The 23458-nt window shown below is 70.1% G+C and overlaps 3 protein-coding genes across 6 annotated transcripts; 2 read left to right on the plus strand and 1 right to left on the minus strand.

Annotated features, from left to right (window-relative positions):
• Positions 1-1180: 1180 nt before the first annotated feature.
• Positions 1181-3496, plus strand: SOCS3 (suppressor of cytokine signaling 3). Its single transcript, XM_065034304.1, has 2 exons — positions 1181-1327; positions 1695-3496. Exon 2 carries the CDS (start codon positions 1762-1764, stop codon positions 2389-2391), a length of 630 nt encoding a protein of 209 aa, XP_064890376.1. The 5' UTR covers positions 1181-1327; positions 1695-1761; the 3' UTR covers positions 2392-3496.
• A 12819-nt stretch (positions 3497-16315) lies between these two features.
• LOC106145842 (uncharacterized) lies at positions 16316-19562 on the plus strand. The gene is made up of 7 exons (XM_065034267.1): positions 16316-16536; positions 16753-16836; positions 17368-17456; positions 17646-17831; positions 17968-18105; positions 18268-18460; positions 18875-19562. Exons 1-7 carry the CDS (start codon positions 16344-16346, stop codon positions 19210-19212), a joined length of 1221 nt encoding a protein of 406 aa, XP_064890339.1. The 5' UTR covers positions 16316-16343; the 3' UTR covers positions 19213-19562.
• An 811-nt stretch (positions 19563-20373) lies between these two features.
• Positions 20374-23428, minus strand: AFMID (arylformamidase). 4 transcript variants are annotated; one of them, XR_010466874.1, is made up of 11 exons: positions 22877-23428; positions 22692-22796; positions 22575-22623; positions 22335-22420; positions 22189-22261; positions 21728-21825; positions 21354-21432; positions 21011-21140; positions 20757-20861; positions 20509-20635; positions 20374-20475 (listed from the first exon to the last, which is right to left on the minus strand). XR_010466874.1 is itself a non-coding variant. In XM_065034281.1 (11 exons), the coding sequence occupies exons 1-11, from the start codon at positions 23064-23066 to the stop codon at positions 20606-20608; spliced, it is 876 nt and encodes a 291-aa protein (XP_064890353.1). In that variant the 5' UTR covers positions 23067-23235; the 3' UTR covers positions 20382-20605. The 4 variants fall into 4 exon arrangements, 2 of the variants coding, with proteins under 2 accessions (XP_064890353.1, XP_064890351.1); XM_065034281.1 differs by having other exon boundaries at positions 20382-20635; positions 22877-22967; positions 23037-23235; XM_065034279.1 differs by having other exon boundaries at positions 20382-20635.
• Positions 23429-23458: the final 30 nt, after the last annotated feature.

The raw sequence follows: 23458 nt of genomic DNA on the forward strand, positions 1-23458 counted from the left end.
CCCGCCCCAGGCAGAGCTCCAGAGCTCGTTTGCATTTCAGAGCAGCTGGTTCACCGCAGCCTCACTTCCCAGAACTGCGCTGCTGTTCGTTCCTGACTGGCAGCGGCGGCTCCTCCAGGGCAGATTAAACTACTTAAAATAAAATCCACGGACAGAGCCTGGTTTGTTTTCGAGGCCGAAACTGACAATTGCCAAACGAAATGCAGAGAAACCAGGTGGGGCAGGGGGTCCCGGTCCCCGCTCGGCGCCGCTCGCTGCCTGCTCTCCCGGTCCGGGTCCACCGGCCCCGAGCCAGGGCGGAGCGACGAGGAATCCCCGCCGGGACCGGGCCCGTGCGCCGCGGGGCGCCCGGCCGGGCGAGGGGAGTCCCGGCGGCCCCCACGGCCCGCCATGGCGGCTCGGCCTCTGCCCCCGCCACACCGGGTGCCAGCGCCACGGATCGCCCCGGGGCTCCCGGAGCCAGCGCTGGCCGCAGCCGCCGCCCGCGGGAGCCACGGCCGGCACCGGCCCCCCGGCGCGGGGACAGCGGGGGGCGCGGCGGCTGTGCCGCTGTGGCCTGTCCACCCCCTGGGAGCCCCCGGGCACAGCCTGGGGGGGGGAATTTGCCCCTTATTGTCCCCAGATGTGTATGTAGATCGAGGGGCTTTTGTACCCCACGGGTGTCCCGGGAGCAGCGGCCGGGCTGGCGGCAGCCTGGCACGTTGTACTGGACATAAAGGCCCCGGCGACGTGGGGATGCTGGATCCGCCGCCCCACTCAGGGCAGCCGGGCCCGGCCCGCCTGGGCAGGGGGACCCCGCGCCTGCACCGCACCCCGCAGCAGACGGGGTCCGCAGTGCGCTCCTGGGCCACCGGTACCCCCGGTGCCCAGCGGCCACCCCCTGCGGGCCACCCTCGGGCAGGACTCCCACCCCGGAGAGGGCGGCCCGGGGGGTTCCCGGCCGACCCGGGGGTGCCCTCGCCCCCACGCCCCGGGTCGGGGCAGCCCGGCCCGGCCGGACCCGGCTTGCCCGGAGGGGAGCGCGGGGGGGCGGCCGAGCCTCTCCTCTTCTTAGAAGGAAAGAGCGCGCAGGGGAGCGGGAGGGGGCGGCCGCGCTGCCCGGAATGGGCCGGCGGTGGCTGGCGGCGCGCCGAGGCGGGCCGGGCCGGGCGGGGCGGCGGGAGGGCGCCGGGAGCGTTACAAGAAGCCGCGCAGTTCCAGGAAACCGAGGGCGGGCTCTGCGCCCGCTATAAGAGGCCTCCCCGGGCGGCCCCGGCAGCTCCGCCGCCGACCGCCGCCGCACGCCGGCCCCGCCGCCGCCGAGACCGGCCCCGGCACCCGCGCCCAGGTACGGAGCTGCCCGCAGCGGGACGGGACGGGGCCTCGGGGAGGGGAGAGACGGGGACCAGGGCGTCCCGCGGGGAGGAGCAGGCGGGTACCGGGAATGCCGGTGCCCCCCGGGGCCGGCGGTAGCCGGGATGCCGGTGCCTCGGGAGGGCGATAGCCGCGGGCCAGGAATGCCGGTGCCGCCCGGGAAGTGAGATCGCCAGGAGCGGTGGAGCCGGTGCCCCCTGGCAAGGGCATAGCCGGGGCCGGGGGCTGATAGCGCGGGAGCCCCCAGGAGGGCAATAGCCGAGGATCGCGGGTGCCGGTGCTCCCGGGAAGGGAGAGCCGGGGGCCGGGGGTGCCGGTGCTCACTGCCGTCTCTGCCGCAGGTGATGGTGTAGCAGCCGCTGCTCCCGGCAGCAGCACCCCGAGCACGCAAAGCTGGCTCCCTGCGCCATGGTCACCCACAGCAAGTTCCCCGCCACCGGGATGAGCCACCCCCTCGACACCAGCCTGCGCCTCAAGACGTTCAGCTCCAAGAGCGAGTACCAGCTGGTGGTGAACACGGTGCGCAAGCTGCAGGAGAGCGGCTTCTACTGGAGCACGGTGACGGGCGGCGAGGCCAACCTGCTGCTGAGCACAGAGCCGGCCGGCACCTTCCTCATCAGGGACAGCTCGGACCAGCGGCACTTCTTCACCCTCAGTGTCAAGACGGAGTCGGGCACCAAGAACCTGCGCATCCAGTGCGAGGGCGGCAGCTTCTCCCTGCAGAGCGACCCTCGCAGCAGCCAGCCCATGCCCCGCTTCGACTGCGTGCTCAAGCTGGTACATCACTACATGCCGCCTGCGCCGTGTACTGTCCCCGAGCAGCCGGGGGGAGACCTGCACCCCAAACGCACCTACTACATCTACTCGGGAGGTGAGAAGATCCCCCTGGTGCTGAGCCGCCCACTGTCCTCCAGTGTCTCCACCCTGCAGCACCTCTGCCGCAAGACTGTCAACGGGCACCTGGACTCCTACGAGAAGATGACTCAGCTGCCAGCTCCCATCAAGGAGTTCCTGGACCAGTACGACGCCCCCCTCTAAGGGGCTGGTGGAGCGAGGTTACACGCTACAAGCACAAGAGCAGGGGACAGGCACAACCTCCCGCCAGCACGGGGACTCGCAGGGCACACCGAGCCTCTCCCTCTGGGAAGGAGTGGGGGGGACTGGGGCAAGCCTTGGTGCTGGGGGACCCCCCGAGGAGGTGCGACACCCCCTCTCCGCAGGGAGGAGACTGCTCTGGTTGGACCGTGGATGTTATAGTGTGGAGACCTCCCCGTCACAGCCGGGGAGAGCCCGTGGGCAAAGGCCCCGCAGGCTTGGGCAGCCGGGATGGCACCCGCAGCACGGGAGGACACGTGCCCCGTCAGCCATGTCCCTACCGTGGGACCACGCCTGGGGTGTCCTGGCGACAGCCCCTCTGCCACCAGAGAACGGAAAGAAAGCACTGGAGTCCAGCTCATGCCTGATCGCTTTTCCTCCGTTTTAAGGGGAAAGTGTTTTTTGCCCATACCGTACTTTACCTCTTGCTGCCTCCTTGTGGGTGGAAGCTCCTTTCACACCGGGCCTCAGACTTGGAGGTCACTGCCTTTTTCCCCTCGTTGCCATTTTCCGGGGGACTAAGCCTTAATACTCTCCCTGCCCCATGGTCTGGGTTACTGTACATCATTTGGTGACACTGCGCGATAACGGTCCTGGTGCTGCAGAGCCAGAGGGGAAACAGCGTGTCCTGATGCTGCTGAGAGTCCCGAGTGACCACGTCTGCAAGGAGCACCCCCGGGCGCCGGTGCTGCCGCCGGACCTCCCCGGCGGCTCCCGCAGGCCCCGGCGCACGGCTGCCAGGCAGGAGGACCCCGGAGCGCGTCATCTCACGAGTGATTTCTGCGTCCGCCTGGAGAAGCGCTTGGGCTTTCCTGGCTTTTTTAAATTCTATTTTCTTTTTTAACCAAAGAGATGTTTACAGGCCAACGTGAATCACTGTCTTTTATAAAGATCCATCGTCACCTCCAGCCTCGAGGGCTGAGCAAAACCATGCTTGAAAATTCAACCAAAACAAAACTCAGATGAAACTTTGCACATATTTATATTTATATTCAGAAAGGAAATGTTTCCGTAATTTATAATAAAGAGCACTATTTTTTAATGAAAACCCTGAGATCTGTTTTGTTTCCTCCCCTGCACCGTCAGGTCCACTCAGGCTCCTGACATGACGCACGGCCCCCCGGCCGCTGCTCTGGCTGCGCCGCCGGGACGGTGTTTACACCATGTAAGCGCCGGCTTCCTGGAGCCGCTCCGGGTGCCGGGTGATCCCGCCGCAGTGACTCACAGCCCGGCGTGCGTAAGCGCTGCCCCGGCGCTCAGGTATGTCTGAGCCCCGCCAAGTCGCTCTGCCGGTTGAGCCGCGTGGGGACAGTGCCGGCTCCAGGCACGCGGTGCAGCCACAGGCTGTCCCTGGACCCCAGAGGCGTGGGAATAACCTGGAAGCTCCGTTGGGGCAGAGGGGCGGGCGATGCTGAGCTGCAGAGCTGTGTCTGGGGGACGCCTCTGCGGCCCCTGTGTCAGACAGCCCTGCCAGTGCCCCCGGCCCCCGCGGTGCCCCAGCCCCGCACCGCGGGCATCGTGCCTGGCGCTGTGCGCCGAGCCTGGGGAAGCCCAGCGCCGGGAACCGGCTTCCCTCGGGAGCCAGGCCAGCACAGACGGGTGGCGGATGCGCCCGGCTCAGGCTGCAGGCGCAGCGCGGTCCCTGTGACTATTTTGGTGCTGCTCTCCGGGATGCGCTCAGGGCTGCCAGGAAGCGTGGCGCAGCCTGCCCGGGCACCCGCCAGAGCTATGCGAGGAATGTCCACGCGCGGGTGGCCGCCCGCCAGGCCCTGCCGAGGCACATCCCCACAGCCACGGCTGCTGGCAGCACCAGTGGCTACTGGCCCGGTGCCAGGGAACAGGGTGGGAGCGGCGCCGAGGGCAGAGCAGCCCCCGGGGGTGAGCATCACCCCTGTGACAGTGCCTGCGGAGGGACCTGCAGCACCGCAGCCCTCGGGCAGGACAGGGCGCAGCACGGCTGGGGAATCCGGGTTCCATGGGCTGAGCGCCCCCAACCCCCGCAGAGCGAGGGGTTCGCTGCACGCTGCCGTGGGGCTGCCTGCGGCGGCCCTGCTCCATCACCGCTGCCCAGAGGATCCCGGGCGCCCGCACCGCGGTCCAGGGGCCCCTTCCCCCCGCGCAGGCCGTGGCGGTGCTGCGGCCGCAGTGAGCCGGAGTCCGGGAAGCTCCGCCAGCCCCGTGGGTTTCTTGGAATCAACCCAACCTCACGGCAGCAGTGACACAGCGGCTGGCGGGCAAATCTCTGCTGAAGGTTTCACAAACCTCCTGCCTTCTCCAGAAAAGCCAGGCGGACTTGGCCCCGTGTTTCGTAAGCAGCTGGTCGAGTGTGTCACAGGCAGCCAGTTCTCCGCAGCCCGTGGCCGGGGCTGGGGCCGGCTGAGCTCGCCCCCGCAGCAGCTTCCTGGATGGGGACAGCGTTCTCATGGTGATCAGACCCTGTCACTGCGCCCTGGAGCCAGACGGGAAACAGGGCACGAGCATGGGGGGCTGGGAACGTGGCTGGGACACCGTGGTCCTGCAGGTCCTGGATCCCGTGTCCCCGGGGCCGGCACCGGGTGGGCACAGCCAGCATTCCTGGAGGGGGCTCAGGGCAGCAGGGACCGGCCAGCGCTGTGCAGAGGTGGCCGCGGGGAGCCCAGCCCTGGCAGCTGTGCAGGGCGCCCGGGCTCCTCGTGCTGCACCAGCCCTGAAATGGACCAGGCACCGGCACAGGCACCGGCACAGGCACCGGCACAGGCACAGCACCCTGCCCCGCCACCGTCCTGGCTCCGTCCTCCCCACACTGCGTGGGCTGCACGTGGCTGGAGGCCGGAGCTGCCCGTGGGCTTTGCCTTGTGCTGGGGCTGAGCCGGCACCAGCGGGACAGGACGGGTCAGCCAGCAGCTCCGCGTTTCTGCTATGAGCCCCAATGACCTAAACGTGGTGTGGCCACAGCCCAGGGCGGGAGGGAGGTGGCACCACATGGGACACCCTGGGGGTGTCCCCATGGGTGGGCTGCTCACCCTCTGGCCTCTCCTGTCCATGGACCCGGGACTCAGCCGTCACCTGAGGATTGCAGCAGTGAGCGGCAGCACCAGCAACCAGCGGGGCGGCAGAGCCGGGCAGGGAGCTCGCCGTGAACACCCCGACCTCGCGGCACACCCTTCGCGCACTTCCTCCCGCCCCGGCCCCCAGCGCCAGGACATTCCCACATCACCGCTGCACTTCCCAGTCGGATGCAGGAAAGGGCCGAGCAGCAGCCGGGGACTTACTGTAAATGGCACCACCTGCTCCTCACACAGCAATTACTCTGCGGGCCAGGGCCATGGGGCCGCTGGGAACAGGGACCGCGACACCTGCTCCCCAGCGTGCTGCCGGGAAGCACGAGCTCGGGCTCTGCAGCACAGCCCCAGGGCTGGTGCCGGCGGCCTGGCTGCGGCGCGGGATGGGCAGGGGGTCCCTGCGCTGGAGGGGCAGTGGGGCTGCGCAGCCCTGCAGCTCCACGTCCCCGGGGCGCGCAGGAGCCCCCTGGTCCTGTGGCATCCCCACAGCTCTGCTGTCTGCCCCAAGCAAGCGTGTGTGGCTCGGCCCTGTGGTGCTGCATGAGATCCCTGGCCCCGGCAGGGGCTCAGCCGGCGGTAACGGTGACACATCCCGTTGCTGGCACAGAGGAGGCAGAGTCTCAGCGGCCGGGGGAGCCGCAGGGACTGACTGAGCCCCTTCACCATGTCCCTGGTGTGGTCCCTGGCTGTCCCCAGCCTGGGCAGGGCTGTGAGCAGATGGGCAGTGCCGGGCAGCAGCAGGACCCCCATGCCCAGGCCAGAGGGTATTTCGGGCTGCAGAGGAGCCCAGAGGGCTGTGTACGTCCCCATGGAAACCCCTCTCTGTTGTTGCTCCTGCAGCCAGAGCCAGCAGTCAGCGTGGAGGGAGCCGGCAGCTGCAGATTCCTCACTCCTTCCATCAGCAGCTCTACGGGGCTGCCCTGGCGCCCCCACCCAGGAGCCACAGCCACCAGCTCGCAGTGCCCCTGGCCTGCTGGCCAGGCTGGGGGTCCTGGGGACCCTGCCTGCCCCCCCGCCCCTGCCCACTCCAGCGCCTGACGGGGCTCGGTCCTGCACCCACGAGCAGCAGCCGCGGTGCGGGGCTGAGCTCTCGCTGCCCACACGCGGGGGACGTTCAGTGGAAACCGCTCCGCTGCATTTCCACAGCCCGGGAGGAAGTTTTCATCCCGGCAGCAGCAGATGGAACCCGAAGCAACTCCTGACATTTGAGAGGAAGGTTTCAAACAAAGCCGCGTTGCTGTGGCAATGGCAGCCGCAGGCCCCCCCACCCGTCCCTTGGCTGGGGACACGGCCAAGCGGAGGGAGCAGCAGCCCAGTGCTGACGGTGCCGAGGGCCATGTCCTGCAGCCCCCGCCTTGCCCCACGCTGGGACCAGTGGCTCCCACTGGCAAGTGCCGTCTGCACCATCCCCAGGGTGAGCAGCGGGTGCCAGCTCAAGGACAGTCCCCGTTTGGCGCCCTCCCCATGCTCAGCCCTCTCCTGCTCCCCTCCAGCGGCCCCAGCCCAGGCCCACGCTGCTCTTGCACCTGCACGCGCGGGAGCAGCGAGGCGCCTGCTGCTCCTGCAGGCTCTGCTGGGCACGTCGATGGCACGGCACAGGAGGTCCCCGTGGGTGCGCAGGGCAGCAGGCTGCCGGCTGCCTTGGGTGTGTTTGCCCAGCACAGTGCAGAGTCCTCGGATGACCTGGCAGAGCAGCGTGGGCAGGTGCCAAACCCCAGCCCTGGAGCATCCCTTGGCCTCGCGTCAGCCCTGGCCGCGGCCCCGGCGCAGGAGTAGGCAGCGGCAACACCACACACGTGGCTGGGGACAGAGCTCCTGGACACGGGACCTGCATCCGTGGGGCTGACGCTGCTGCTCCCACCTTCCCCCTCCCCACCAGGACACAATGCTGGGGGGCTCAGATGTCCCCCCGGGCCCGGCGCGCTGTGCCTGTCCCACAGCTCCCAAGGACTGTTGGCAGAGCTGGGCGGGGGGCGATGGGTGGAGGTGGCAGCACTTTGGGTGAGGATGGGACGTGCGGCTGGCAGAGGGCACAGCTGGAGCAAATGTTCCCTAGAAGGACCCAAGGGCCCCGTCTCAGCATTTAACGAGTGGGAATGGGAGCACTTTACTGTAATTCCAGCAATTACATCGTTCATCCTTGGCAGCCAACATCAGTTGGTGTCCAGCGCCATGGGATCGTGATAAGCCACCTGGCACGGAGACTTGGCAGCGTGCCGTGCCGCTGGGCAGCCAGCCAGGGCAGGGCAATAAAGGGCTGCAGAGCGAGGTGTGACCTACGGTAAGGGCCCGCCCAGGAATTCCTGGCACAGGCACAGCCCCGGTGCACAGGTGCTGGCCAGGAGGGTCCTGGTGCCCAGGAGAGTGGGACAAGCCTGGAGGGACCGGGGACCCTGGCCCTGCAGCTCCAGCGGGGCCCGGCAGCCTCTCTGTGCCGCGGCAGCCCCTGTGGCCACGCAGCACCGCCGGGCGCTGAGCTTGCGCTGCCGGCAGCAGGATGCTGCAGCCAGCAAGTGGCAGGGAGGGCTCGGGCAGCGAGGTGCTGGCAGGGCAGGGGGAAGCCCCACCTCGGGCACATGACGGGGCTGGGGGTCAGGGGCTGCGCTCAAGGGCCGGCACCCCCGGCACCCAGGGGACGTGCTGTCCCGCCTGGCAGCCCCTCAGCCCCTGCTCGCCCCTCGCCGCTTCCGCGGGCGCTGCCCCACGCTCCCCGTCCCCCACCGCCCACCCCGCCTGGCTGCACGTGCGCTGGGTGGTCCCCGCCGGTGCCCGGGCCGTGCTGGAGCAGGGGACAGTTGGCACCCCCGGGAGCGTGAGCCCTGCTGAGTCATCACTTTGCTGTTCTCGTTTTTCCATGGTGCTGTTGTGCAGTTTGCTGGAAGCCAGCAAAGACCCATGACTAATCTGTTCTCAAAACAAGCACAAAGAGAGCAGGGAGGTTTGTGCAAACCCTACGGGGAAGGGGGGCTGAATCACAGCGCGGGGCCGGGGAAGGCGCAGCCCGGAGCAGCTGGGAATGCCCAGCCAGGGCAGCCCCACCGGTAGCACCTGCGCTGGCTGAGGGACGGATGGCACGGCCGGGGCTGGGCAGGGGCCGTGGGGACCGCCGCGCTCCCCCGTCCTCTGCCCGTACGGTGCAGCCGAGCCAGGCCGGCCGGGTGCTGGCAGTGCTGGCGCAGGGTGCAGCAGGCAGGGCGCACGAGCAGTCACCAGGGCCCCAGCTCCCATCCTGGTGGCTTGTGCCAGGCAGGGCAGCCATGGCCGGGGAGGCCGGGGAAGGAAGCGCAGGAGTTTGCTCTGGCCGGAATCGGGCATCCATTGATTTGCTGCTATTAAAACCAAAGCTGCTGTCGGGAACACTGCAGCCTGGCTGCCCTCGCACTCGCTTCCTGGAAAGGACCGCCCCGCGTGCCCCCGCCTGGGGGGACAGCCCCCCAAAGCACCTGGACCAGGTGCTGGCCCATGCCAGGGTCGGGCGGCAGCCGGGGCCGCGGAGGCCCCAGGGCATCAGTTCTGTGCCTGGCACCTGCGGCTCCGCTGCCCAGCAGCTCCCAGCCCCCGCCGACCCCAGCCCCCTCGGCTCGCCCGGCACCCCCGGCGCTGCTGCAGCGGGTGCTGGCGCTGCTGAGGGCACAGTGGCACTTGCGGGGCTAAAGAGGGTTTACTGGAGGAGCAAAGTCATCGCTTCCAGCGGGGATGAATCACCCCTGTCAGGAATTCTGCCCGGGGGCTTTTCTGTAGGAGCATGGGATTTCCACACGCAGAGGCCCCGTGCCCTCCTGGCCGTGCGGGTCCCTCCTTCTTGCACAACTGCCCCCGGGGTTCCCGTTCCTCCCAGCGCAGCAGCTGCTGGGGTGCGGGCAGACACCGGGCAGGACGGTCCCTGCCCGCGCTGGGGAGCGAGGAGCCACACAGCCAGCCAGGGCCCGCAGGAGCCCGCGTTCCCAGGGTGCCCCCACCCCAGATCTGCACACCCCGGTGCCCCACACAGCTGCCCCAGCCGTGAGCAGGACCCCGTGAGGCCGTGGACTCGCCGGGGCCACCTGTGCTCTGTGCTCAGCACCGTGGCAGCCGGCGGCTGTCAGCATGGCGGTCGCTGCGGTCTGGAGCCCCAGCTGTGCTCACACCCACAAGCAGGTGCTGGCAGAGGGACGTGGTGGGTCCCGGCTGCAGCGCTGCAGTCACCGCGGCAGCACCTTCCCTCTGCCCGACCGGGCACATCCCGCCCGTCAGTGCTGGCGGCTCCCAGACTGAGCGGGGGACACCAGCCAGGCAGGGGCGTGTGACCACGGACGGGGGCATGTGACCATGGACAGGGGTGTGTGACCACGGACAGGGGTGTGTGACCACGGACAGAGGTGTGTGACCATGGACAGGGGTGTGTGACCACGGACAGAGGTGTGTGACCACGGACAGGGGTGTGTGACCACGGACAGAGGTGTGTGACCGCGGACAGAGAGCGGGGGCACTCGATGGCTGGTGTGCAGGAGAGATGAGTGAGCTCAAACAAGCCCAGCAGGCAGCCCTGTGCCAGCGGCAGCCGCGCACATCTGCTGCGTGCAGCGCCGGTGCGCCGGGTCCACGTGCAGGCCCCGCCGCGGTGCTGCTTCCCGGCAGGGGCCAGCCGCCCTGCAGTAGCCACCAGCCGTCCTGCGGTAGCCACCAGCCACAGCTGCAGCGATGCTTTCCGGAGCACAGGGTGATTTGCCTGTTGTGCTTTGCATGCCGGCGGCACCCAGGGCAGGGCACGCAGGGTGCACGGCCAGCCTGCTGTGGGGGGCACAGCTGGGGGCCCCACCCCAGGGCAGGGCAGGCAGGGAGCAAAGCTGCCCGCCTCAGCACACTGAGCAACCAATGGCCTCTCCGGGTCTGGGGGACATGGAGACCGAGCAGGACACGGCAGGACCTCGGCTGTGGGAAGCTGCTTTATTTTGCTTTACTCTTTGTGCCATTCCTGGAAACGAACAGCTGGAGGGGCCGCTCGGACCTGCCTGCTGGGAAGCAGCTCACCCCCCCGCCCTGCGGGTCGCTCCTCGCCCACAGGGTCCCACGGCCCCACAGTTGCCTGGCCCTGAATCCAGGAGCAGCTCATCCAACCGCCCCGAAACCAGGAGAGATGCTCATGCCGCAGGGTCACGGAGCAGCCCCGGCCCCGCCGGCAGGCAGCTGCGGTTGCCCCCGCGCACAGTGCTGGCGAACCCGGGGGCAGCTGCAGTTGCCCCGTGCATGGCGCTGGCGAGCCCGGGGGTGGCGGCTGTTGCCCTCGCGCAGGGTGCTGGCGAGCCCGGGGGTGGCGGGCCCGTGCGTGGAGGCTGAGCAGCTCCATCCCCAGCTCCACGCATTAGCACCAGGTTGATTTATAGAAATCCAATGGCTGGGGCTGCTGGTGCCTCCCGCCAAACATCATTAACGGCTGGCCTGGGAGCAAGGCAAACAGCTCAGCTCATGCAGCAACAAGGAAATCCTTGTTTAAGTGTTTCTGGCCATACAGGGCCCTTCCCTCACACCCAGGGGAGAAGGAGGAGGAGGAGGAGGAGGTGAAGGAGGAGGAAGTGGAGCAGGCCACAAGCCCCAAGCTGGCACCACATTGGCAGCCTAGGAGACGCAAGGGGACACAGCGGGGTCTGCACAAGGAGGGACCCCAAGGACGGGCTGTGAGCCGGAAGGGAGCAGGAACCCCCAGGGACACGGTGGGGAACAGAGGGGTGCCATGCCGCAGCACCAGCTCTGCCCTCCTTGCGCCACTGCAGCAGCACCAGTATCCGATGGGAACATGGGGACACCGGCGTGCCAGCAGTGAGTGAGCAAGGGCTGGCTCAGGAGGCGGCGCCGCTCAGCTGACAGCGCCAGGCTCTGCCTGGGGCCACCGAGCGGCCCCCCTGTGCTGTGCCATGACACACCGTGGGGCAGAGCTCTGCCAGCCTTGGCTGGGGCTGGCCCAGCGGGATTCACCAGCCCACCCTGTGCAGAACAGCCTGGAAGGAGCTGCTGCGTGGGGCTGGGGCAGGATCCCGACCACCTGCGGTGTCCCTGGTCCCACGCACGCCAGGCTCCCCACACAAAGCTCTGGCCACGGGTGCGGGGAGCTCCAGGCACGGGCAGCCAAGGGGAGGCCGTGGCAGCCAGCGCCGGCACGCTGCCCGCGGCGGGCACAGGGCATCGGCACGGATGGCCTGCGGACCTGGCACTGCTGAGCTCTGGGGCAGCCCCAGCAACCTGCATCCCACGTGTGGCTCGGGATCTATTTCATCATCTGGAGAAAAGCATTTACTGCCAATAAACGGGCTAATTAATTCTCCTCAAAGACCTCTCAATTATTCATCTCGGGCCACAGAGAAAACAATTACAGCACTTACCTCAGCCCTGGCTCGGCCAGTGCAGCAGCCAGCGCGGGCCCAGGGCTGGTGACGGGCAGGCACGGCCGGGACAGCGGGCACTGCTCTGCCCACCTGGCAGGACCAGCCTGGGCACCCACCCCCGGCTGCCCCTCTGCCCCGCGGCCCCAGAGCCCAGGCTGTGCTGGGGCTGCCCTTGAGAGGGGCTTTTTTCCCAGCTGGTTCTGCAGCTCCGTGACCCTTGGGATGCTCCTTCTGCCCCATGGTGCTGTTCAGTCCCTGCTCCCTCCGTGTCAGCTGCACCTTGAGAAGGGAAACCCGTGATACCCGCTGGCACCGCGAGCTCGGGGTCCCTTCCCACAGCGCTGCGGGCACCGAGAGCTCGGGGTCCAGCACGCTGGGCAGGACACAGGTGCAAAGGCCACAGGCCCGGGGTCTGTGTCGCTCTCTCCCACGCGCGCCCCACGCACGGCAGGTCAGGCTGCTCCATCCCGCACCCGCGGGGAGCGGGGGCGGCCCCGGCCCGGGGCGGGCGGGCAGAGCCCCTGCGCAGCTCCGCGGGGCGCGGGGCCCGGAGCCGCCGGGCTGGGCAGCGCTGGGGGCCCGGGCGGCCGCGGGGCCGGGCCGGGAAGGGTTAAGGGCGGCCCGCGCCCCCCCCGGCGGCCGAGGGGCGGGCCTGTCGGGAAGCCGGGATTTCTGCGGTGGTTTTACTGGAAAAGTTGTTGCCGGCGGAGGGAGGGGTCACCCGAGCAGCCCCGGCAGGTTGGGGACGGGGGGGACCGGCCGCCCCGCAGCAGCTGCGCCGCGCTCCCGCGGGCCGCAGCCCCGGGACCAGCAGCACCCAGCGGGCTCCCGGGCCGGCTCCGGCTCCGGCTCGGCTGCCGGCACGGCCGGGACGCTGCGCACGGCGGCCGGAGGCGGCCCCAGCACCCCGGAGCAGCCCCGGCTCCCTCCACCTGGGCGCGGGCACCCCGGGGGCCGGGACCGGCAGCTGCCACCTGCCCAGGTGTGTCCCGCGCGGGTGTCCCACGGGAGCCGCAGCCCCGCTGCACAGCCACAGTCACGGCTGAACCTCGCGCCGCGCTGGCTGCTCAACCGGCCCCTTCCAGGCAGAGCCCCCACACCGGCTCGGGGCAGCGCTGCCCACAGCTGCTCCGCAACGGGGCCACCGATGGCTTGTTCTGGGCTCTGGCTCGTTTAGGTACCACGTGTGTGAGCAGCCGCTGGCACACGTGCCAAGGAGCCCAGGCCCAGCGTCAGCGGTGCCGTTACACCAGGATGGCGGTGGGCTGGGGCTGGCAGAGCACGGCCTGGCACTGGCCATGGCACAGCACGGCATGGCATGGCACAGCATGGCACGGTACGGCACAGCACACTGGCGGTCTGGCTGTGCCCTGGCAGGCTGAGCCAGGAGCCCAGCACGTCCCAGCACTTCCAGGCATTGCTCCACGGTTCCCGACAGTAGGAAATCACTTGGCTCTGCGGCTCCTATCCCTCCAGGGATAACTGATAGTGGCTCCCCCCTGCCCGGGTGGCAGCGGGGCCCTCCAGTTCAGCCGGCCCCAGCCCACAAGGACGAGCCGTGGCGGTCGCAGCACAGGCAGCGCGGGCAGAGCAGCTGCAGGGCCAAGGCAGCCAGGAGGAAAACACCCCCGAGCTCATAGCAAGCACTTGGGGCAGCTGCCAGCCCCAGGCACGCAGCACAAGACACTCAGAGCACCTCCTGCACCACCAGCGCTCCTGTGCCTGCAGCCTGCAGCCCACATCGCTGTCCCTGTGGAAGCCACAAGTGCCAGGGGCGATGGCTTGGCCTCTGCCTGGCGATGGCCGAGGAGGCACAGCCACACCGGCACGGGCCACTGTGTCTCCCACAGCCCCTCCGCAGGCACCGCAGAGGGGACGTGTGTCGGGGCTCAGCCCCAGGGCCGGGCGCAGGATGTGCAGCCAGGCGAGCGGGCAGGGCCTGGCAGCGGCCGCTCGTGGGGCTGCCTGTGGGGCCAGGGCAGGGGGAGCCCGGCCGGCTCCGGGAATCGCCCCGGCAGCTGCCAGGCCTGTGGCAGGGAGGGTGGGGGGAAACCCGATCTTCCGCGGCGGGACCTGGGCTCCGATCCCCGGCCAGGCTGCTAATTTTAGCCCTGGGGAGGCACTGCTGGAGCGTGAGCTCAGCTCAGCAGGGCTGCACGTTCGGTGGGGCCGGGAGCTGCTGGCCAGCGCTGGCCGGTGGCAGCCAAGGGATCTGTGACGCAGCCCCCAGGTGACCCCCGGGTGAGCCCCCCCAGCCGCTGGCTGAGCCCACCGCCGAGCCACTGGACAGGCACCAGCACTGCCCGCCCGCTGCCCACACGCCCGCTGCCTCAGCTCGGCCAGCCCTGCACGTGGCCTCCTGCCATGGGCCCCGGTGCTGGCCCCTGAGCCCCCACCACAGCCCCCGGGGGCCCCATGCAGCTGGGGGCTTGCTGGGGGCGAGTGGCTGGGGGGACCCCCGGGGCAGGTCCCAGGGCTGCAGGACGCGGGGCTCCGCGGAGGAGGCTCTGCCGCGCTGCCAGGTCCTGCGGAGCGTGCGGCCCCCTCCCAGCAAAGGAGCACCCTGCGCGGCCACAGACCCCGGCCCTGCCCGGGCTGCGGGGGGCTGCGCAGCACCGCGCCCCCAGCCACTGCTCAGGTCTCTGAGACCAGTGCTCACCGGGGTTGAGATGAGGGGCACGGCCGGGCCAGGTGCCCTCCCCACACCGGGCACAGCTCTGCAGCCAGGAGCAGCGGGACTGGATGGGGGAGCGGCTGCTGAGGCTGTGGCTGAGGGTGCTCCAGCCAACTGGCCCTCCCTGAGGGAGTGGAGAAAGCGGCTCCAGACCCTGCCCTGCCCCGGGGCAGCGGCCCCTGCACGGTGGGGTCCCTGGGCGAGGGCCCTGCAGCTGCACGTCCCCCAGCCCTTCACCTGCGGCGTGGCCGGCCGCGCTGCCCAGCGCTTACTGGAAGAGGAAGCTGCTGGGAAGGCAGCGCGTGCAGCGGGGCAGCTTTGGGGAGGAGAGGCTCGCACGGCTCGGCTGTCCATGCTCCCAGGTCCAGGGCCAGTAACGGGAAGCGTCTGCTCTCAGTGACGGTAAATCAGATCGGGGAGATTAGAGGCCTTTTTGCCTAATCATGAGCAGCTTGAAGTTGGAGGACAAGTTCCTGGAACAAAGAGGAAATGGAGGCAGTAAATAAAGAAAAACTGTTAACATGTGGCCCTGCGTGTGAAAAACGTCTCCATGAAGAACTGTTTATGGCTCCCTCATCTGCGGGGCTGACAGCGCAGCTGCGGTGGGAGGTGGCGGCAGGTCCCCCGTGCAGGGCTGCAGGCGGCACGGCGGGCATGCGGGCAGCCAGGCGGGACGGCCACGGGGGCTCTCGGGTGGCAGGAGGGCTGGGGGGCTGGGGATGCGAGGTGGCACGTGGTGGCGGGAGGAAGGCAGCAGTATGGCGGGAGCTGTGGTGGAGGTGGCTGGACAGGGGCTGTCGAGAAGGCTGCGTGCACGAGGAGGCAGCGTGCACGAGGAGGCAGCAATGTGGCACGCTCGCAGGCGGGCAGGGGCCAGGCAGCACGTGGCCTAAGAAGGGAAGGGGGCACCTGTCCTGCTGCTCCCCCTGCAAGTGCCAGGAGAGGTGCTGAGTGCTGCAGAGCTGTGCCCCCTCCCCACCTTCAGCACCAGGGACACAGCCCAGACCACCCCAGCAGAGCACTGCGGCCATGGGCCAGATCTGCCCCGCAGCGCATCACCAGCCTCTGGCTGGACCAGCCCGATGGGGGGAGGCGGGGGTCTCGCTGCTCTGCTGGGCACATCCCCTGCTCTGCGGCCCGGGGGGTTTCTGCCAGGAGCCAGACGCCGAGCCCCCTCCCTGGCGAGGAGCGTGCAGAAAGCTGCGGGGCTGCCCGCAGCCAGCGCCAGCCCTGCCGCAGGCCATGCCTGCGCTGCGGCGCGTCAGCTGTTTCCAGGGCAGACGCAACCAGGAGCCGGAGTCAGTTCCCAGCAGCAAGGTCACCCTGTGCCATCCGCATCAGCAGCCGGAGCAGCGTGGCGGGAGCGATGCCATTCAGCACAGGACACCACGGGCCCGTGGAAAGACTCGTGGATCCTCACGGCACCAGGGCCGAGGGGTGCGGGCGGACTTGTGCTGAATGGCGGTTGCTCCAGCAGGACGGCAGGGACAGGCGCTCCCGGCAAAGCGAGGGGCTGCGGGAGAGCCGGGGGAGTGCGGCTGCACACACTCGTGTCCCCGGGCTCCTCCACGTGTCCGTGCACCGTGGCTCGGGGACAGCGGTGACGGACGGAGGGTGGGGAGGGTCTGCGGGGGCCGCGCTGTGGGGCAGCCCGGGGCACCCTCGGTGCCCACGCAGCAGCCGCTGCCCCGTCTCCCGCAGCTCCTGCCGGTCGCGCAGCCCACGGCCGCGGGTCCCAACCCCAACCGCAACCCAGCCCCGCCCGCCGCGGCGGCGATCCCGCCCCCGCCCGGGAGCCCTTGCGGCGGGGCGGTCGCGGCCATGCTGGCGGCGCGGGGCGCGGTGCGGCGGGGCCGCCTGCCCGCGGGGGCCGGGCCGGTGCGGCTGCGCTCCCCCCCGCGCACCGTGGACCTGCGGAGCGACACGGTGACCCGGCCCTGCGCGGGGATGCGCCGCGCCATGGCCTGCGCCATCGTGGGCGACGACGACTACGGGGAAGACCCAACGGTCAATGGTGGGCGGCGGGGACGGGTTCCCCCGGACCCGACAGCGATGAGGGACCGACGCCCCCCGGTGGGGTCCCTGCCTGCAGCCCCCCAGCCCAGAGCAAGGCTTAGGGGGCTGCGAGGGTCTGGGGGTGGCAGCCCGGACGTGGGGGGCTCCTGGCTGTCCCCCCACACTCACCCAGGGCCAACAGACACCCCCTAACCCCCCTGCTTTTCCCCTGCAGAGCTGCAGCGCCTGGCCGCAGGGATCCTGGGGATGGAGGAGGCTCTTTTTGTGCCCACGGCCACGATGGCGAACCTCATCGCCGGTGAGTGCCGAGGGTGTGCCCAGCCCTCCTTCCTGCACCCCAGGGGGGCAGGTCACAAACCGAGGGACAGCTTTATGTCCCCATCGCACGGAGGGTGCAGAGGGCGAGGCCAGTCCCACTGCCCCGCGCTGCCCCGAGGAGAAACCCGCTTGCGCTCAGGAGGCTGCCCGGGCAGCTGCCGGGGAGAGCTGCGGGCAGCAGTCCAGCCTGACACTGGTGCATCTCCTTGGCCCCCTCCACCTCCAATCTGGAGCAGCACGCCGCCTCTCAGCCCCTGGAGCTGACCCAACCTCCCTCGCCCCCTGCTCTGCTCCGTTAACCTTTACCCGGTTCATGTTCCTGCCCTCGCGCAAGCGGGGACTCGCTCCAGCCCAGCCATGTGTGTGCCCCAGGGAGGGGAGGCCGTGCCCCCCAGCTGCTCCCCCACCTCCAGCTGCTGCAGGCGGCCCCCGTCCCACAGCCCCAGCACCCCCGGAGCCCCGCAGAGCACCCGCTGCCCGTGCCCCCCCTCACGGCCCCTCTCCTTCCCAGTGATGTGCCACTGCCAGCGCAGGGGGGGGCAGCTGCTCCTGGGCCGGGCCGCGCACCTGCACGTCTACGAGCACGGCGGGGCCGCGCAGGTGGGTGCTGCCCCCCGGCGGCTCGGTGCTGCCCCCCCGCGGCCGCCGGCCGGGCTGCAGTTGCATCCCCCGCGTGGGCCCGGCCGTGGGGCAGAGCGGCGGCCGAGCGCACCGGAGCGGGTGGAGGGGCAGAGCGCCGGGGTCCCCGCACGCTGTGCCCGTCAGCCCTGCTCTCTGCCCTGCGCACAGGTCGCTGGTGTCCATTCCCAGGTGCTGCCGGACCTGCCAGATGGCACCTTCGACCTGGAGCAGCTGGAGCTGCTCATCCGCGAGGCCCACGGCAGCCGGTACCACCCGCGCCCCGAGCTCATCTGCCTGGAGAACACGCACAGCACGGCGGGGGGCCGGGTGCTGCCTCTCCCCTACCTGCAGCAGGTGGGACCCGCAGCCAGCAGCTGGCAGGACCCGCAGGGACACCCAGGCCTTGCCGAGGAGCTCGGAGTGGAGCCCATGTTGGCACCAGGCACCCCGGGGGTCCCTCCCAGCCCAGCTGCTCCTCTGCCTCCCCCAGGTCCGCGGGCTCGCTGACCGCTACGGGCTGCAGGTGCACATGGACGGGGCACGGCTCATGAACGCGGCGGTGGCCCAGGGTGTGAAGCCGGCTCAGATCACCCAGTACTGCGACTCCGTATCCCTGTGCTTCTCCAAGGTGTGCTCATATGGGGAGGGGTCCCCGGGTTCAGATGGGACCAGAGAAGCTGGGGCCTTGCCCTTGCTCAGGGGCATCGGGACCTTGCGGGCTGGGCCATCCCTGGGCACGTCCCCAGGAGGGGCGGGGGCAGCTGGGGTCACCACTCCGGGGGCTGCGCAGGGCCTGGGCGCCCCGGCCGGCGCGGTGCTGGCTGGACGCCGCGGGTTTGTCGCCGAGGCCTGGCGCGCGCGGAAGCTGCTGGGCGGGGGGCTGCGGCAGGCGGGCGTGCTGGCAGCCGCTGCCCGCGTCGGGCTGCAGCAAGCGGATGAGACGCTGCGCAGAGACCACGACAACGCCCGGCGCTTCGCTGAAGGTACTTGGGGCTCTTGGCATGCCGGGGGTACGGGAGGTACGGGCACCCGCAGCCTGATGCTGTCTGCCCACCCGTGCGGCTTCCACATGCTGCTGCATGGCTGGGTCCCATCCTGCGCCACAGCTCGGGGTGGGCCCGGCCTTATCCCCCCACACCCTGCACCAGCTGGCTCTGCTGGGAACAGCAGCGCGGGCGCCTTCTCCGGCAGCCGTGCTGATCTCCAGCAGGCCAGGGTGCTGCTGGGGTCTCTGTCTGACTGGAGCGCCATGACGGTGCCGTGCCTGTCCCTGCGGTGCCCCTGGTGCTGCATGGGCGGAGGGCAAAGGGCTCACCCCCAGCCAGGACGCGGGGCAGGGTTTGGGCAGCACCGCAGCCTCCTCCACAGTGGCAGCTGATCACCCCTGCGTCCCCCAGGCATCTGGGAGCTGAACTCGCCCCTCTGCTCCATCAGCCTTGCGGCGGTGGAGACCAACATCGTGATGATGAACACCGGGGGGGGCTGGCTGTCCCCCCCAGAGCTCTGCGAGCACCTGCGGGCCGTGAGTGAGGAGGAGGTGGCCGAGACCGGCCAGGCTGTCAGTGTCCTGGTGTTCCCCTGGTCCGCGCACACCGTGCGTGCCACGTGGCACCGCGACGTCTCGGCCCATGACACCGAGCTTGCGAAGAACAAGCTGGCGTTTGTGGCCAGGAAGTGGCAGGAGAAGCTGGACCTGGGGCTGCGCCCGACCCCTCCAGGCGCAGGGGGAGCCTGAGCCTCCCGCAGCCCGGGGCGGCCGCTGGGAGCCTGGGGAGTCCCGGCCTGTCCCGGCAGCCAAGGGCTGGGACCAGCCCTGCGAGCTCCCGGCGCGTTCCCGCCTGGCTGCAGCGCAGCGTGCAGCCCCGGGGGAGCCCAGCCCAGCCCCCGGCGAGACCCCCACACCTCCCAGCAGGGACAGGGGACCCCACATCTCACACCGCCGCCCAGGCCCTCGGTGGCAGCGTCACCCGGCAAACCGCCCGAGCACCCTCTAGTCCTGTGCAGGAGCTTCATGTACAGTGGCGCTGCTGGGGACACAGATCCCAAGAGCTGGTCAGGGCACCAAATAAAGGTGTGCGGGCAGTGCTCTGGCCGTGCAGGGTGTTTTCTCCCAAGTGCACTCCTGACTGCAGCAGGGACATTGTCCCCAGGTCCCCATTGAGGGACAAGTTCTCCTGAGGACGTGAAGCATCTCAGCCGCAGGACCAGGGCCAAAGTTTGGATCTGCCCAGGACTGGCCCAAGGGCAGGAGCCCAGCCTGGCCCCGGCAGCTCCCCAGGGTGCTGCTCCGCCACCCCCAGCGGGCTGTGTACCCCGTCCCACAGCCTCCCCGCAGCCACAGGCGCTGGGCCTCCTCTCTGCCCAGCCTGTCACATTCTGCACCGGCAAGTCCCCAGCTGTGCCGTGGGAAGAGCTGGGCCGGGCTCGGGTGGGAGCTCCGCGCTGGGAAAGAATCTGCAGCAGCCACGTCTGGTGTGTGCAGTCACACCAGCAGCCGTTGTTCCTGTTTGATTTTGTATTGGCATTAACCAGTTTAAAGGAAACCAAGGGAACAAACTTCATCGCCTGGGTGTCCAGAGCCCTGCAGACCCGGCAGCCCCGCACTGCAGACGGGCAGGAACACCCGGCAGAGGAACAACAGCCGGGCCAGAACCGGTGACAACGGGTGCTGCCCCTGCCTGGCTGCAGGCAGGACGGGGCACAAGGGCACGGGGTGTCTGAAGGCAGCAGCCGCTGGAGCGAGAGCAGCAGCACGGGCAGGGCGCAGGCAGGGGGCGGGCAGGATGCGGGCACGGCGCAGGCAGGACACCGGCAAGGTGCGGGCAGGATGCAGGCAGGACACTGGCAAGGTGCGGGCAGGATGCAGGCAGGGTGCAGGCAGGACACAGGCAGGATGCAGGCAGGATGTGGGCAGGGCGCAGGCAGGGCACCGGCAGGGCGCAGGCAGGGTGCAGGCAGGACACCGGCAAGGTGCGGGCAGGATGCAGGCAGGGTGCAGGCAGGACACAGGCAGGGTGCGGGCAGGATGCAGGCAGGACACCGGCAGGGTGCAGGCAGGGCGCAGGCAGGCTGCCGGCCACTGTCATGCTGGCCTGCGGTTCCCAGCTTGGTTTGCTCCCGACATGCCATCAAGCTCTTGAAATCAAGTTCAGAATCACCTGGGATGAGGAACCGAGCCCTGTGAGGTGCCCGCCAGCCCGGCAGCCGCCGTGGCACAGCCGGCCTGCGCTGGTCCGGGCTGCGCTCAGAGCAAAGTGAGGACGGGAGCTGCTCCCCTACCTGGGTGAGGACATAGCTGTCCTCCGACAGCTTCTCAACGATGTCAAAGTGATCGACGCCGGCGAGGTCCAGCATGGAGACGGACCAGCCGGCTGCGCGCAGGGCCTGGGGGAGAGCGGCGCTGCTGGGAGGGACCCCGACCCCCATGTGCCGTCCCCGCAGCAGCAGCAATGCTGCTCTGATCATGGAATCGTAGGTACAGCACACGAGCTCCCCATCCAGCTCGGCAGGCCGGAGCGGTGCTGGGGCCTCACCTGCCCGTACTCCCGCGACTGCCGGCGGAACTCCGGGGAGTCGTGCTGGGCCACGGCCACCAGCACCTCACAGGCTGCAGGCGCTGCCGGGGGCACGCAGAGCAGGGGGCTGTTCCTGCAGGCAACCTCCCTGGGGACACCACGGGGGCAGCTGACTCGGAGCCTTGGTACGGCTTTGCCTGTCGAGCACCCGCGTCCTCGGCCGTGCTCCGGGTCGGGGCAGGTGGTGCCAGCAGCGCGGGCAGGGGTGCAGGCAGGGGGTGCAGGCAGGGGCAGAGCCGCTGGTGCTGCCCGCAGCCTGGCCGTCCCTCTGCAGCCGCTGTCCCCGCAGTGTGGGGCTCACCGGCTCATGTTCAGCGCGTCGTTCACGTAGGTGTGCAGGATGGGCTCCAAGTCGTACACGCCGCTCACCAGCACAGCTCCTGGGGGCGGAAGCGCCGGCGCTGAGGGGCCCTGCGGCTCCCCCCGCACAGCGCTGCCCCCACGAGTTCTCCTTGTGCCCACATCCCCGAGCCTCGGTGCGCGGCCGGCGGGCGCTCGACACGCACACCCAGGGCAGCTTGCCCGGGAGCCCGGAGTCCGGCAGTCCCAGCGTCCCTGGGCCGCGGCCGCCCGGGGCGGCTCGTCTCCTTGGCTCTGCGGCCGCACAGCCCCACAGCAGCAGAGACTCATGACCAGCTCCCCTTCAGCTCCTGCGCCCGGACACGGCGGCGCTACCTTTGATATCCGGCACCACTCCATATCCTGTCCAGTCCGTGGACAACACCATGGCTGCCAGGTGGGCCCCTGCCGAGTGTCCACACAGGTAAATGCCCCTGGAGAGAAGGAGCCGTGAGCCAGCGCGGGCAGTGACGGTGGCTGCTGCCTCGGGACACCCCGCTCTGAGTGCGGCCGTAAGTGCCGCAGCCCAAATGCGGCAGCTCAAACATGTTTCCCAGCCCATCGACTGACACGTGGTGCAGTGACAAGGCAACACGGCCACAGGCCAAAAGGACCAAGGACACGAAGCCTGTGTCACAGTGTCACAGCACAGGGCTTGCTCGCCCCCTCCTGTTGCTGCTGCAGCCACCTCCGTGCCCCAAACCACCCAGGAATCACACGGGCACAGTTTGCCGTGGAGGCCCCAGAGCGGCTGTCGCGGGGGGCAGAGGGGACCCCGGGAGCTGCGTGGTGCCCACCTGGCTGCGGGGAACCGCTTCGCCAGGAAGACGACGCTGCGCCGCACCTGCAGCACCATGGCGTCCATGTGGCCTGCCCAGAGGGCAGAGTCGGGTGGGCACCGGGCCAGCGCGGGTGGCCGCAGCCCCCACTGGGCAGCACCTACCTCGGGGCGCCGTGTCGTAGCCCACGGCCACCAGCGCCACGCCCCGCGACACCAGCGGGGGGGCTGCGAACCCCGACTCCTCTTTACTGTGGGGACAGAAGCAGGCGGGCTGCGGGCTCGGCTCCGCTGGGGCAGCCCGGGAGCACCCCGAGCAGGCCCGGGGGTCGTGAGAAGGGGGGCAGGAAGAGCGGGCCGGGGGGTCCCTTCCCAAGGGATCCCCGCACCGACAGCGCCGCTCACCTCAGGCACTGCCAGTATCCGCCGTGGATGTAGAGCAGGACCGGGAAAGCTGCGAGCACAGCCCGGGGTGAGCGGGGGAACACGGCCCTGCCCCCCCCCCGCCCACCCAGCACCTACTGCCCGCGGCGTCCGCCGGGAGGTACATGTCCAGCTTCTCCCCGTCCCCGTCGCCGTAGGGGACGTGCAGCGCGGTCTGGGTGCCGGCCCGGGCCCGCCGGGTTCCTGCGGCGGGAGGGACGCGTCCCGCGGGGCCGGGGCTGGGACACGGACACCGAGCGGCGGCGCCGGCCCCGCCCGCTCACCTGCCGCCGTGGCCGCCATGTGGGCCTGGATGACGGCGTCGCTGCCCAGGCGGCGGGACCAGCGGCTGGGCGAGTACTGCTCCTCCAGCGCCTGCGGGCGGCACCGGCTGCGGCGGGCGGCGGCGACGGGAGAAACGCACCCGCCCGCCCCGGGCCCTACCTCCGCGGGCATGTCCCGCCATCCGCCCATGCTGCGGCCGGGCCGGGGCCGGGGCCGGGGCCGGGGCCGGGGCCGGGGCCGATCCCGATCCCGATCCCGATCCCGATCCCGATCCCGATCCCGGTCCCGGTCCCGGTCCCGATCCCTGTCCCGCGCCCTCTGCCTGCCCGGGGGCGGGGCCCAGGGGCGGGGTCCGGGGGCGGGGTCCGGGGGCGGGGCCGTCGTGGGGGGAGGGGGGACTGGGCCAGGTTGGCAACACCGGGCGGGAGCGCGGTGCACGCCGGGAAGGCGGCGCAGGCCGGGGCGTAGACGCGCAAAAAGAAATAAGAATTTTGGCGCCTGTGTGCCTATTGGCCGGCGTGGCGGCCAGGTGGCTCGAACCCTCCTTCGATTGGCTGGCACGGCGGCGCGTGGGCGTGAGG

Source organism: Columba livia, chromosome 18 (genome assembly GCF_036013475.1).
Source record: "Columba livia isolate bColLiv1 breed racing homer chromosome 18, bColLiv1.pat.W.v2, whole genome shotgun sequence".
NCBI classification, from domain to species: Eukaryota; Metazoa; Chordata; class Aves; order Columbiformes; family Columbidae; genus Columba; species Columba livia.

Bases quoted from the DNA above. Each gene is read 5' to 3' on its own strand.
- SOCS3 (XM_065034304.1), top strand. From the start codon at position 1,762: ATGGTCACCCACAGCAAGTTCCCCGCCACCGGGATGAGCCACCCCCTC.
- LOC106145842 (XM_065034267.1), top strand. From the start codon at position 16,344: ATGCTGGCGGCGCGGGGCGCGGTGCGGCGGGGCCGCCTGCCCGCGGGG. The intron at 17,832-17,967 runs GTGGGACCCGCA...TGCCTCCCCCAG, and splicing joins CTCTCCCCTACCTGCAGCAG to GTCCGCGGGCTCGCTGACCG. The intron at 18,461-18,874 runs GTACTTGGGGCT...TGCGTCCCCCAG, and splicing joins CGCCCGGCGCTTCGCTGAAG to GCATCTGGGAGCTGAACTCG.
- AFMID (XM_065034279.1), bottom strand. From the start codon at position 23,066: ATGGGCGGATGGCGGGACATGCCCGCGGAGGTAGGGCCCGGGGCGGGC. The intron at 22,797-22,876 runs GTGAGCGGGCGG...CTCCCGCCGCAG, and splicing joins CATGGCGGCCACGGCGGCAG to GAACCCGGCGGGCCCGGGCC. The intron at 21,826-22,188 runs GTGGGCACCACG...CCTTCTCTCCAG, and splicing joins AAGCGGTTCCCCGCAGCCAG to GGGCATTTACCTGTGTGGAC.